Genomic DNA, 13810 nt, shown 5'->3' on the forward strand with positions numbered 1-13810 from the left:
CTTAAATTTGTCTGAAACTTCTTTGTTAAAAATACTGTGATAATTACGAAGAATTAAGTCGAGCTTACTTGCGGATTAGACAAGAAACGAGGAGGCGATTAATTCCACACGAACTAGGATTTCCTCGCTAAAACGTTTTAACGTCCTTCTTTATCGACAGTCCAGTATTCTTCGGGACATTTACTTTTTGTATCATGCACTAGACCAGAAAACTCGACTACGAAATACTTTTAATCCAATTTCCTATCTTTTCACGAGTTTTAAAATATGAATGCCCATACATGTATCATCAATTTTATTAATTTTTTTGGCCCCGAAGCGAACCCTACTCACTGCAAATCGGCAGGTGTCTTTGTTGATTGGACAGACATATGGAAATTTCATTTGGATCATAGAAGCTTAGTCTGGGGGCTTAAATCCAGCAACCGGTTCTTTGGCAAAACTTTATTTTTAAAAGAGCGAAAGAGAAACCAGCCCCACCATCAAAAATGTTTTTTCTGCTAATCGTTTTTTTCTTCACAACTGTATACAGTACAAGCCGTATTTCAGCGCCCGGTTTTCAAGCTGTTAACTTTGCTCAGGCAAAAGAAAGGCGAAAGTTGAACGGAAGCGTGCTAAAGCAAGTTGATGTGATGTCAGAGGATGAGTGTAGTCTTCGATGCGTCGGGGATGAACGATGCCTCTCTTACAACTTTGGAAATACAAGAAACGAATCAGGGACATTCGTGTGTGAGCTGAGTGACTCCGACAGATTTTTTGGCTTTGGTAATTTCACAGAAGATAACAATTTTACGTACAGAGGATTGCAGGTAACAATCGCTACGACATCAGTACAGTGTATAACCTTAAGTTTTTTTAATAATTATTAAACCGTCTTGTTTTCCTTTAAACAGGAAATCCCGCTTAATTTCCACTGTGATATTTCTAAAAATATCGCGCCAAAGAACGAATTTAAAATAATCACAATTTGTAAAAAGCTCTATTTTTTTCTGCACTGGTCTCTTCGAGTGAGTAAGTACAGGCAAAGCGTTTTGATGAAAAGCTGAGAAAACCGTTAATATTATGCAATATATAATTTGTTTTATAATTATTATTACGGTGTGATTAAGATGAGAATGATTCCGCTATTTGATTATTGAGAGAGTTTCCTTAGAATGCTGGGCGATTTCACGCTAGAGATAAGATAATATGCATAATCAGGATAATCCGGACTGGTTACGTAAGACTGATTACGGATCTGTTTTCACATTGACACCGTAAATTCGGTCAAACTATTTTGGGAAAGGAGTATCATTGTTCGAAAAAGAAGCATTTTTTTCTTCTCTTTAGAATGAAGAAAAGGCCATCTTTTAGTTGCCTCCATCACCTACATTGTTCTCCAAGAATCAAAATTTGTAAAAAGTTGTAATTTTTTCTGCAGTGGTCTCTTTGAGTGAGTACTGCCAAAGCTCTTTGACTGATGAAAAGCTGAGAAAACTGTTAATATTATGCTATATATAATTTGTTTTTTAATTATTATTACGGTGTGACTGAGATGACAATGATTTCGCTATTTTATTGAGAGAGTTACCTTACAAAGCTGGGCGATTTGGCGCTAGTAAATATAACATTATCCGGATAATTCGGACCCATTCTTGAGTAAGACTGATAACCGATCTGTTTTCACATTGACGCCGTAAGTTCGGTCAAACTATCTTGGGAAAGGATGATCATCGTTCGAATAGAAGCTTTTTCTTCTTCTCTTCAAAATGAAGAAAAGACCATATGTTAGTTCCCTCGATCGCCTGTAGAATTCTCCAAGATCGAACCCAAAATAAAGAGCAAATATATATATAGCATGTATTGTATTAACATAGTAGCATTTAATTTGTTATGCTATTAAGACTTTGAAGCGTTGCATGATTTTTCGACAAATTAGCATGAGTATGAGATACACGTTGAGAGTCCTGTGAAATATATAAAAGTAATTAACACAAACACCTGGTTATCTCTCCAGGCTCCAGTTGTTCCAAAGGTGGATAGCGCTATCCAGTGGATAAATCTCTATCCAGTGGATAGTGATTTGTCTGATGGATAGCACCATCTACCTTTTGAAAAACTGGAACCATAACCTAAGATATAAATTAATTTAGGCCAATGGTTCCTGCTGTACATACCGAGGCAAAGTTTACGTACAACAAAAGAAATAATACAACCAAAAAATAAAGCCCCCAGGAGAACTCTATTGTTTGGTTCCTTTGTTTCTTTTATGATGATGGTACCTGCAGAAAGACCCAGGCAAACCTAAAAGCGGAGCTCCCAAAGGAAAACGTACAACATAATTAAAATACAGCCATCTTAATTCGTGAACCGGACCGGGAAGAGAGAAAGCCACACTTTCTATGGAAAACAATTATTACATGCAAGCCAATTAAAAACGCTTGTTGGGCTTCTTTTCCAGCAGAAAATCATACTGTAAATCAATGCATCCCGATATACGTTAACACATTTTTTAAAACACTCATAAAAAATGACCCGTAAAGTTCGAAAAAAAGCCTTTCTCTTACCAGCAAAACTTTACCACTAATTTTTAAACACAGCTACACATCTAAAAGTGCCTGTCATAACCTGAAATTAAGGGTGCATTTCTTTACTAAAATCCGAGATCGGATACAAAATCCAGATAATTAGGATTTCTCGTTAAGAAAGAAACGATGGATCCAAAAAAGGATAATTTCTCATTCATTTCTATTACCACAATATGGACGGTATCCTGGAGATAGAATAACACGGCTGCTGATAATGTTGCAAATTTGCTGATCCTTCGTTGTGTTCTGGACGGTGAGCTCAAGGATATCGCTTGAAGATGAGCCTTAAAATAATATATCTACTGGAAAGAATGTTAAACGTTGCAAGACTCGCAGGCGAAGTTGAGTAGCAGTTTTGTCTCGATTTGTCCTTGTGAACTAGAACAATGCAGGTCCCGTTTGTATTGCGATTTTACTATCCCGATAAAACGGATAAAATAGATCGTTTACCATAGCTCGAGTTGAAAGATGGCCGTAAAGATGAGCAGTGTTGCGGAACAGCTGCTGTATTCACTCTTGTCGAATTCGTAGTAAAGAAACGCTTCGGATCATGTATTCAAAGTAACCGAGTTTGGATATGATCCAAGGAATTCACCTCCGTTGTGGATCGATAATATCATTTGGATCAATAATCCGTTTTTGGGTTTTAGTAAAGAAACAAAATATCCGTTTTCGGATTAAAAATCTGGTTTTGGATTTTAGTAAAAAAACGCACCCTAAAATTTGAAAATAATGCGACCAGAATATTACTCACATTCGGCCTTCGAAGCGATGTTGTATCTAGAGGAAAAATATTAAACTAACAACTGATTTCAATTAATTCGCAATATAAGACTAAGTGGTTTTGAAAGAGTCCATGCAAGATAATAGGAAAAATAGTCTTGCCCTTGTCAGGATACGCAACAAGTTTTCTATTAAAGGCACAGCCGATGTTCCCGTGAAGGAAAGCACTCTAAAACATTAAAGATGTTAAAATGTCCATCCACTCAAAAGTTAAAACATTTTCAAATTTTGAATTTCCGCCAATATCTTACTAATTGAACTTAAGCGGGACCTCCTATGAAATAAGGCCTTCATATATCAGTTTGGGGTGTTACTCTTTATTTGCCTCTTTTTGCCCACATTATATAACTGAGTTTACAGAATCTCATTCTCAAAACAGAGTATCTGTGAGTCCAACAACCATCTGCCTTGTGGAAACAAAGGAATTTGCATCCCAGACTACTTCAGGAGCAGCTTTGAATGCAAGTGTCACGCTGGATATGTAGGAATACCTTGCAGTAAGTAATTCAAAAGGGACACATAGGAAATTGTTGCTGCTAAAAATATCTACAAGTCGTAGCCGTCCATCAGTAAGATGCCTAAAATGTTTTTTTATTCCATACTTGGTTTCGGCTCCAAAACATCCTATTTCAATCGTATATCATGATAGAAGGAGCCACAATAGCTTAGCACACTCAAAAGGCATATGAGTTAGGAAAACAATCCAAAGTAAATGCAGTGCGTTAAAGTAGATCTAAATCCACCACAAAATTAAAAAAGTAAACTGGCAGTAGCCGTTAGCAAGGAAGTGCAGGCGAAACCGCTTTATATGAATGTGAATGCCCTGTAATTATGGTGTCAACAAAAGAATCACTGGATTGAACAACACGGTAAACAAGACTCATCAGTTTAATTCAACGATTTTATTCGCATTTGCTTAGATACAATTAACGTGCGAATAGTAAGGAGCGAGGAGAGACGTTTGTATTCGCCGGCAAAGATACATTGAACCCGGCACTGAAACAGCAATGCGTGACACAAGTAATGCGTGTATACAGCTGTCATGCACGAAGTTTTTATTCAATCGAATATTCAATCCGTGTTCACTGACTAAAGGCAGTTGATATGAAATAGAAAAATTTCCACTGGAGTTTAAAGCTTATTGAAGCTATCGGATGATAAGTAACGTAACAGAGTTGGAAAAGTATAAAAATATATAAACCATGCACTGCAATGAACCTGAAGCGATTTCTGGACTTTGCTACAGTCTCAGACAAAAATAGTTGGGACACTTAAACCAAACGCTGTTTTTTCCCTTCTCGTGCTCCCCTCGTCCCTCTCAAAGTTGTTTATCGCGGTTTCGTCACCAAATCTTGTACACCAACATTGAGGGGACAAGGAGACCCCAAAGTGTCCCAACCATTTTGACTGAGACTGTAGCACTAGTACCTTACCGAAACCTTGTCCCGCACTAAGCTGAGATCAGGTTCTACTTTTATTTTCCTGGCTAAATAGATTCCAAGGCGGCAAGGCGAATCGAAAAGTCTCCCATTAATATACAGTACTTGTGTACCTGAATTACGTGTGCTTGCGAATCGAATGTAATAATGATTGTTGCATCACTTGCATGTGCATTCAAGTAACCACACAGTGCTAAGTAAAATCGATATCACTATGACAGCAATAAAAAAACTTTGAAATCAATAAAAGCCGAATTCTAAGCGGTCTAGTCCAGCAACTAAAAATGCGACACCAGGAACTCAAAGTGTGGTGTTTAATTAGCAAATAACCTTTTTTAGCTCTTTTAGAACAAAGATATGATCTTTATGAAGAAGGTTTCACTGGTATCTAAGAACGACTGGCTGACCCTTTGTATATACTTTCAGAGGAAATGAAAAGCTGCTTTGAACTTTCTATGAATGGATTCACATCAGATGGCGTCTATCACGTCATCCCAGATGGTGGCAAGGCAATAAAAGTGCTATGTGACATGACTACAGAAGGTGGAGGGTGGACCGTTTTTCAGAGACGTCTAGACGGCTCGGTGGATTTTCAACTCGACTGGGAATTCTACAAAAATGGGTTCGGTGATCTTAGCGGTGAGTTCTGGCTTGGAAACGACAATCTTCATCGACTGACAATCAACGCTGATGTTATACTTAGAATTGACCTGGAGGACTTTGATGGTAACATTACGTACGCTGAATATTCCACTTTCAAGGTTGCAGACGAGGTAGATAAATACCGCATTTTGCTTGGAGGATACAATGGCACGACTGGTGACTCGATGGCAGTTACCTCTTCACAGTCCAAAACCGCAAAGTAAGTATGACTGCAACTGGAGTTATTCAGAAGGCCTCCCCCTCCTCCTCTTCCTCTTCCTCTTCCTCCTCCTCCTCCTCCTACTCCTCCTCTTCTTCCTCTTCCTCTTCCTTTACTTCTATTAGTAGTAGTAGCAGTAGTAGTAGTGGTAGTAGTAGTAGTAGTGGTGGTGGTGGTACTAGTAGTAGTAGTAGCAGCAGAGGTTGTAGTGGTAGTAGTAGTGGTAGTGGTAGTGGTGGTGGTGGTGGTGGTGGTAGTAGTAGTAGTAGTAGTAGTAGTAGTAGTAGTAGTGGCAGTGGCAGTGGTAGTGGTAGTGGCAGTGGTAGTGGTAGTGGTAGTGGTAGTGGTAATGGTAGTGGTAGTGGTAGTGGTAGTGGTAGTGGTAGTGGTAATGGTAGTGGTAGTGGTAGTGGTAGTGGTAGTGGGAGTGGTAGTGGTAGTGGTAGTAGTAGTGGTGGTGGTGGTGGTGGTGGTGGTGGTGGTGGTGGTGGTGGTGGTAGTAGTAGTAGTAGTAGTAGTAGTAGTGGCAGTGGCAGTGGTAGTGGTAGTGGCAGTGGTAGTGGTAGTGGTAGTGGTAGTGGTAATGGTAGTGGTAGTGGTAGTGGTAGTGGTAGTGGTAGTGGTAGTGGTAGTGGTAGTGGTAGTGGTAGTGGTAGTGGTAGTGGTAGTGGTAGTGGTAGTGGTAGTAGTAGTAGTAGCAGTAGTAGCAGTAGTAGTAGTTGTTAAAATTTACCTTGAATTATATAATTTTCGCAAGGTATTAGCTTTTTTCTCTTCCTCTATCATTCAGTGAAGTCGAAAAGAAAAATACATAGTTACACGTTTATACACTCTAGAGGTTCAATAAAAAATCAAGCCCGATTTCAGACCTTATTGGGCAAATTCTATACCTGCGTCGCACCGTAAATTATACAGCGAAGTTTTCCACGGGGGATGCGCTATCTTCTCCCGGGCGAGAGATGAGCATTATCAGGACTGCTTCTTTTATTTCTCGACAGTAACATGCAATTTTCAACTAAAGAGAGAGATAACGATTTATCCAGCGTCAACTGCGCGGTGAGACACAAAGGAGGATGGTGGTATAACCAATGCTCTTGGGCAAATCTCAATGGCGTATATTACGGTGGAGAATATAGCAGTCAATACGGCGATGGAGTAAAATGGGTGACTTTAAGAGGGCAATTTTACTCATTCAAACGTACTGAGATGAAAGTAAAACCCAAAGTGTAAAATAACATCTACAGCGTAACACTTCCATGTTGTAGTAATTCAGATATGGATAGATTAGTTACTATGTCTTTCCCTGGGGCAGGAGGGGGGGCATTACTCAAAAATCATCAAATTTATTCAAGGTTCGCCACTGTTATTCTAAACGTGCGTTGACTTCTCAGTCTTTGTGGATTTCTGCTAGAAAGTGTCTTCTGAAAAAAAAAATTTCCGATCAATATAATTATATTTTCGGAAGAGGAGGCTTGATTTAACTAGAGTTGTTACCCGCTTGGTACTGGTTATACTGGATTCAGGCCCGGGAGTAGACAGTATTCGTATTCTCCGACAGTCCTGGGACGAGTAGGCCTTGATCATGAATGCGAGGCTCATGCGGGGACCTTCTCGCAAAGAGGACAAATAAATATAAGAAAACTGCGGCTGAGTTTGCCGAATTTAAGGAAAATTTTTAACATTGTAAAGTTCCGAAGGGCTTACATACTTGAGAGGACATTATTTCAAACAACAAAAGGAAGATCTGCTCATTATTACTAAGAAAAACAGCGATCCTAACCATAATTATATTGATGAGAAGAATGCTTGGTGAGCGAGTTTATAATTTAATATAAACAGAGATGTCCTCAAAATCCCCGAAGCCATTTTAATTGTAATTTTCAGTGTCCTTTAAACTTTTTGAAGAATATCTTTTATTGAAATGGACGAAAGCCTGCGATAAAGTTAACAGTGATTTTATCACACCTACCTTGCAGTTGAAATTTTCTAATAGAGCGGATGCAAAATCTTGAATGTGTATTTGAAGGAAACCAAATGACTCATTCAGTGGATAATTACTTATCAGGAGGGGGCTTAGCGTTCTGCACACAGTCCATGTGCAATTTAAGGAAGTTAAACCGGTTTGAACAAAGATGACTAGGTAAAGTTTATTTTTAAATTTAAGGTACATTATCTTCGATAACAACTGTTCGAGAGTACAAAAACGTGCACGCAGTTGAACACAGAGTTTGGTACAGACGATAATACTGAGCAGTTTAAACTCCACGCTACAGATACACACAAGAGAAAAAGAATAATAATAGGAAGAAAATTATATAAAAAGGATTCGAGTATTGACATTTTGACACAATAGATCATTTTCTTGATTACTTCTTGTTTCTTCTTTTGGCTTCGTGGCTTTTTATTTTTTGCTGTTAGTACGACCAGCTCTTCCCACAGTTTTGTTTTTTGAAACAGATATCCCTTTAGCTTACCCGTAAGGTTTCAGCTTTTAAATCTTGCAGTTGCTGATTTCTATCGTTTTACAGCGATTCAGCAGCAACTTACCAACGCTTGTTTGTGTTTTTGCCAAAAAGTTCCCCGCTTTAGCCTCGCAATCATGCTGTGAAGTCTCTCGTCCCAGGACCGTCGGGGAATACGAATATCGTCTATTAGGAGGTCTTCAGACGTGTGACCGTCGGGTTTCCTTCAGGCCTCCGATTAGCTACCAAAGACAGAACATACAATTTGGATTTGAATTATTTTAAGCCCGACTTGAAACCATTTTTTTCTCCTGGCTTCACTTTGCTCTTGAATGTTTCTGAGCTGTTCCAAGTATTCCCGAGCTCATTCTAGTGTCATGGAATAGTTTGTTTTCTTTTGTAGGGACATGTAAGGTGAATTTCGTGGACTGAACATTCTGCGCGAATATTTTAAAATCACATTATCCCGATTGTCAGAGTCGTCCCGATGCATGATGGAACGATCAAGATGATCATAGAGAACCGCCATCAGCGAAACGGGTATCGATCGTTGATTTTGAAGGATTAGGAAATTCGAGAACTATTTTAGGCTGAGAAAATTTCACGTTCACGTTCGTGTTATTTCATCAATAACATATTATATTTCTCACGGGTCATGAATTATCTCATGGGCCATTAGATTCCCATGTAAGCAATCTTTTAGCATCAGGTATGGTCAGTTCCATTACTTAAAAACGCATGGAAATGTCACAATAACCCTAAAGAGTAAACTACAGTGACACATAAAAAATATTACTTTATCTTCTTAAATTATAGCTCCAGCCGCATCCTGGCACCAAAGTCTTGTCCAGGCCAGGTGAGCCAAGTAAACCCTAGTTGACCCAGACTTACCAGGCTTCAACAGGAACTGAAATCCTGGCTAAGCCTAGTTTTGCCAAGTTTTTGGGTAAACCTGGTTAAAATTTGAAGGTCTGGCAACCCAGTTATCCACTCGAAAATATAAAACCAAAAATTTTTGGTTAGTCTGGTTTTTCCGGGATTTCGTAGTAAGCCTGCTTAAAGGTACACATCTAAAAAGCTGGGTAGACCTGGTTGTATCAAAGCATACAGAGCTTATATCAGTAACCTTAGCCCAGTCGTTCAAAAGGTAGATAGTGGTATCCGCCTGGCCCCGGTTGTTCAAACGTTGGATAGCGCTATCAACCGGACAAAAATCTATCCACTTGATAGCGCAATTGGTTTCCCTAGGACTTATCCGCTGGATAGTGATTTTTCCGGTGGATAGCGCTATCCAACGTTTGAACAACCGGGCCCTGATATATCTCTGTCCAGTGGATAACGTAAATGGCTTTCCTAGTGCTTATCCAGTGGATAGGGATTTATCCAGTGGATAGCTCTATCCACCTTTTGAACAACTGGCCCCTGCTTAGTAAGTAATGCAAGACATATAAGCAGAAGGCAGACCTGGTTTTTCGTGGGCTAAATTAGCTTGTGAGCTCAGTTAGAGTGATGGCGCGTACTGTCCAGTTACTTAGGCATGACGCGTACTGTCCTATTAAGGCTGAAATCGGGGCAGTTGATAGCCGATCAGATTTGAGAATTTCGTCATAGTTATGATTAAAGGGGAAATCTGTAGTGGGATTTCGGAGTTACTTACATTTTTTGTAAAAACGAGGTTTTCAATACAGGCAGATATCTCAAACACTTTTGTACCTACGAGAAAATCAATAAGATTTTCTTAAAGTTCAATTATTTTTTATAAAAGATGCCAAAAATCGTAGAAATCGGTTAAATCTTTTCTGCCGAAAAACTTGATACAAAAACATGACCAACACGAATATAAATAGGGGTTCGGGCCACCTTAACAACTAGGAAAACTAACTAGAGCAGAGATTGCAGCGACACTCGTCTTGGTCCAGCAGGGTACGTTCTTTCAGGTTGGCAACGAACTTTTTAAGGCCTTCCAAACAAGAGGTGGTAGATTGTTCAAGAGCCGGCATGCAGGTATATGTTGGCGTAAGTCACAGAAATAGGCTCCTGGGGAAGTAAAATATATAATGCATGTAATTTATCATTTGATTTGCTTTCTTATCGGAATCAGATAAAAGAGACGACCCGAAATACCTCTGCCGTCGCAATAAGGCAACCGCATCTTACAAATTAAGTAGTCTGCAGAATAGGCCCTAGCTTATAGTGTTTTTTCAGGCGAGCACGAGGCGGACGCGATTGCAAGTCAACACATCCATGCATACATACATACCCTAGAGTAGCTAAACTATATAGCTAATATCTTTGAGATACAAATTAAGATATGTAAAACTGAAAAAAATACACACACAATAAGACAAAAAGTTAGTGAAAACTAATCAAACGTATCGAGACTTTGCACTCGTCGCTTAAAATCATTAAAAGTACTCTTCCTTAATTCGTCGGGAAGATCGTTTCATTGCTGGGCGGAAAAATAAGAAAAAAAGTGTGGTCCATAGGTTGTTGTTCTAGGCGTGCTTAGACTCAATGTATGGGTAACGCGCTAATTATAAGGCGATCAGTAAACATATATTCCTCATATTAGTTGGATACTCATTAAAAAATAGACTCTTGTAAACTAGTATTAAGAAATTTTGAATGCGCTTGTTAATAGCACCTGTTCCGCAGGCTACAAATTGGGTGTCTCACAGTTTGAGTTCAGATCACCTATTTGGAGTTTTTAGTTTTCTGCTAAAACGATAAACGATAAACAGTGTGCGATTATCCGCGCTTAAACAATGAGGTAAGGCAAAATTAGCGAGCTAAAATCACGGTTCCGTCAATGTAGTCTTACTAGTCTAGTCAACAAAGTTTTGGCAGCAAAAAGCACGTTATCTTCGCGATCCATAATCACTTAGGATTTAGAAAGCTACGCAATTTTCATTGTTTGTTGACTAAACAAGGCGAGTGGCTTCTATGTTTAAATTTTTTGAAGATCTTGACCTTTAACTGTTGCTCTGGTAACAGTAACACAAACTGACAGACGCTTTTAAGCCTCTGTCAACCTTTCATGAGCCGAACCTAATAACTTGTAGTACATAGAAATTCCGGCTTCTAATTGACAAATCAAAAGCCATTTTTATTAAAATCGGCGGCCTGTCTTTCGGCCTCTCCCGGCTGGAAATTTTGACTACGAAACTACCTTGATTGAGATGCCTAATTTCTCCCAAATCATAATTAAAATGATATGTATTCGCATACCATTAACTTCCGCTTATAAGCCTCCCCTTGCACCCCACCCCCCACCCCCGCCAATTATTAGCCCTCTCAGTTATATAAGCCACCCTCTAGCTTGTATTGAATGAAATCGACTTTTTATGACGTTTTGAAGCTTAAAAAGAGAGTATATTCGAAAAGTATTTTAATCAGCACCGCTATGTGACTTTTTTAGAAAAGCTTTTTTTTTTTTAAAAAAAAAAAAAAAAAGCCCCCTCGGATATATATAAGCCTCACCCCTCCCCCCTCCCCCTAGTTTATAAGGCCTCCTAAAGCCCCTTAGGAAGTTGTATAAGCCCAGGACATATAAGCGGAACTTTACGGTAATTGTTTTGGCATCCAACACTATTAAGTGAGAATCGGCAGGTGCCTGTCTGTATTGATTGGGTAGACCTTAATTAAAATTACATCTGAATTATAAATTAACACTTTGGCCTAAGAGAGTATAACTTGAAGGGAACTATCCAGGCGATCGGTTCTTTGGCATTTTTTTAGAATAACCAAAATTCGGTGAAGTCGGCCCCCATCAAAAATGCTTTTGCTCGCTCTAATCGTTTTTTCCTTCACCACTGTATAAAGCACAAGCCGTATTTCCGCGCCTGATTTTCAAGCTGTTAACTTTGCTAAGGCAAAAGAGATGCGAAAATTGAACGGAGGCGTTATAAAGCAAGTTGATGTGATGTCAGAAACTGAGTGTAGTCTTCAATGCATCAGGGATGAACGATGCCTCTCATACAACTTTGGGAACACAAGGAACAAATCAGGGACATTCGTGTGTGAGCTGAGTGACTCCGACAGATTTCTTGGCTTTGGTAATTTTACAGAAGATGTCAATTTTACGTACAGAGGAATGCAGGTAATAATCGCTAAAATGGCAGATGTTACGCTGAGTTTAATCTATTATTATTATTATTATTCAATCGTGTTAGTTTCTCTTAATCAGGAAAATCCCACTTGTAAAAGAAACAAAACCTTATTCGTATCCTATGTCAACAATCATTTTCCACTTTCTTATTTCTAAAAATATCGCGCCTAAGAAAGAAAAAAGAATTAAAAGTAAAAAAAAATTCTGAAAAGCCGTAATTTTTTCTGCGGGGATTTTATCGAGTGAGCACCATAAAAGCCTTTTGAGGAAAAAATTAGAAAACTGTTTTGATATTATACTCTAGAATTTGTTTTATAATTAGTAAGGTGTGACTAACATGGCAATCATTCCGCTGTTTCATTAAGATGGTTTCCTTAAATTTTGGGGAATTCACGCTAGACGGATAAATTAAGACTGATTACCTTCATGTTTTCACATGGAGACCGGAATGTCGGTCATAATATTTTGGAAAAGGACGATAAACTCCTTTTGAATAGCAGCTTTTTTTTTTCTCTTCAGAATGAAGAAAAGACCATCTTTTAGTTGCCTCGATCACCTAAAGAGTTTTCCAAGATCGAACCCAAAATAAAGAGCAAATACATAGCAAAATTACATTCTTCTATTAACATAGTAGCACTTACGTTTTTCTACTATTAAGACTTAACAAAGCGTTGCATGCTTTTCGGACAAATAAGCATGAGAAGGAGATACCTGTCGAGAGTCCTATGAAATAAATGAAAGCAATTCATACAACCACCTGCTAATCTCTCCAGCATGTTAAGATATAAAATCAATTTAGGCCAACGGTTCATTCTGTAGGTACCGAGGCACAGATTACGTACAACAAAAGAAATACCGTATTTCCTCGAATAATAGCCTGGGGCGATTATTCGAGGGTGGCGATTATTTCAAATACATGTATTGCTCACTGAAAGTCGTGCACTAAATATTTTGCTTTATTATCCCATTACTCATAAAAAAAAATCACATCAAATAGACTAAACATCGGCTTTTTAAGTGTTCCAGTTTGTTTCCTTGATTAATTTTCAATTTCAATATCAGAAATTGTGTCAGAGATTGAGAAATTGTGTCAGAGATTGAGATTAGTTTTGTAACTATTCAGTTGTAAAGAATCAGTAAATGAAAACTTGTTCATTACTCTAGGTGTCAATCTTACCTTGACGGGGAGGGAATAAAAAAGGAGAAGATAGTGAAAGGGGTTGGGGGGGGGAGGCGATTATTCGAGGGAGGCGATTAATCGAGGGACGGCTATTATTCGAGGAATACAGTAATACAACCAAAACATAAAGCCCCCAGGAGAACTCTATTGTTTGGTTCCTTTGTTTCTTTTGTGATGACGGTACCTGCAGAAAGACTCAGGCAAACCTAAAAGCAGAGCTCCCAAAGGAAACGCGCAAGGTAATTAAATCAATTTCTGAACCGGAACTGAAAGAGACAGAGCCACACATTCTATGAAAATTATTAGAAACCAATTACAAACGCTCGTTAACGCTTCTTTTCCAGCAGAAAATCATACTGTGAAACAATGCATCCCAATATACTTTAACACATTTTAACATTCATAGCAG

At 38.6% G+C, this 13810-nt stretch overlaps 2 protein-coding genes across 2 annotated transcripts in view; both read left to right on the forward strand.

Moving 5' to 3' along the window:
* Positions 1-419: 419 nt before the first annotated feature.
* On the forward strand, positions 420-6890 carry LOC140921561 (ficolin-2-like). The gene is made up of 4 exons (XM_073371562.1): positions 420-809; positions 3730-3847; positions 5216-5651; positions 6650-6890. The coding sequence occupies exons 1-4, from the start codon at positions 489-491 to the stop codon at positions 6879-6881; spliced, it is 1107 nt and encodes a 368-aa protein (XP_073227663.1). The 5' UTR covers positions 420-488; the 3' UTR covers positions 6882-6890.
* A 3988-nt stretch (positions 6891-10878) lies between these two features.
* LOC140953670 (microfibril-associated glycoprotein 4-like) overlaps positions 10879-13810 on the forward strand; it is a 6602-nt gene continuing 3670 nt past the window's right edge. The window contains exons 1-2 of the mRNA XM_073403083.1: positions 10879-10883; positions 11936-12212. Coding sequence (XP_073259184.1) covers positions 10879-10883; positions 11936-12212 — 282 coding nt within the window. The remainder of the gene's footprint in view (positions 10884-11935; positions 12213-13810) is intronic.

Source organism: Porites lutea, chromosome 12 (assembly GCF_958299795.1).
Source record: "Porites lutea chromosome 12, jaPorLute2.1, whole genome shotgun sequence".
NCBI classification, from domain to species: Eukaryota; Metazoa; Cnidaria; class Anthozoa; order Scleractinia; family Poritidae; genus Porites; species Porites lutea.

Excerpts from the sequence above, each read along its gene's own strand:
- LOC140921561 (XM_073371562.1), top strand. The coding sequence starts at position 489 with ATGTTTTTTCTGCTAATCGTTTTTTTCTTCACAACTGTATACAGTACA. Across the intron at positions 810-3,729 it reads TTACGTACAGAGGATTGCAG|AGTATCTGTGAGTCCAACAA; the intron begins GTAACAATCGCT and ends TTCTCAAAACAG. Across the intron at positions 3,848-5,215 it reads ATATGTAGGAATACCTTGCA|AGGAAATGAAAAGCTGCTTT; the intron begins GTAAGTAATTCA and ends ATATACTTTCAG.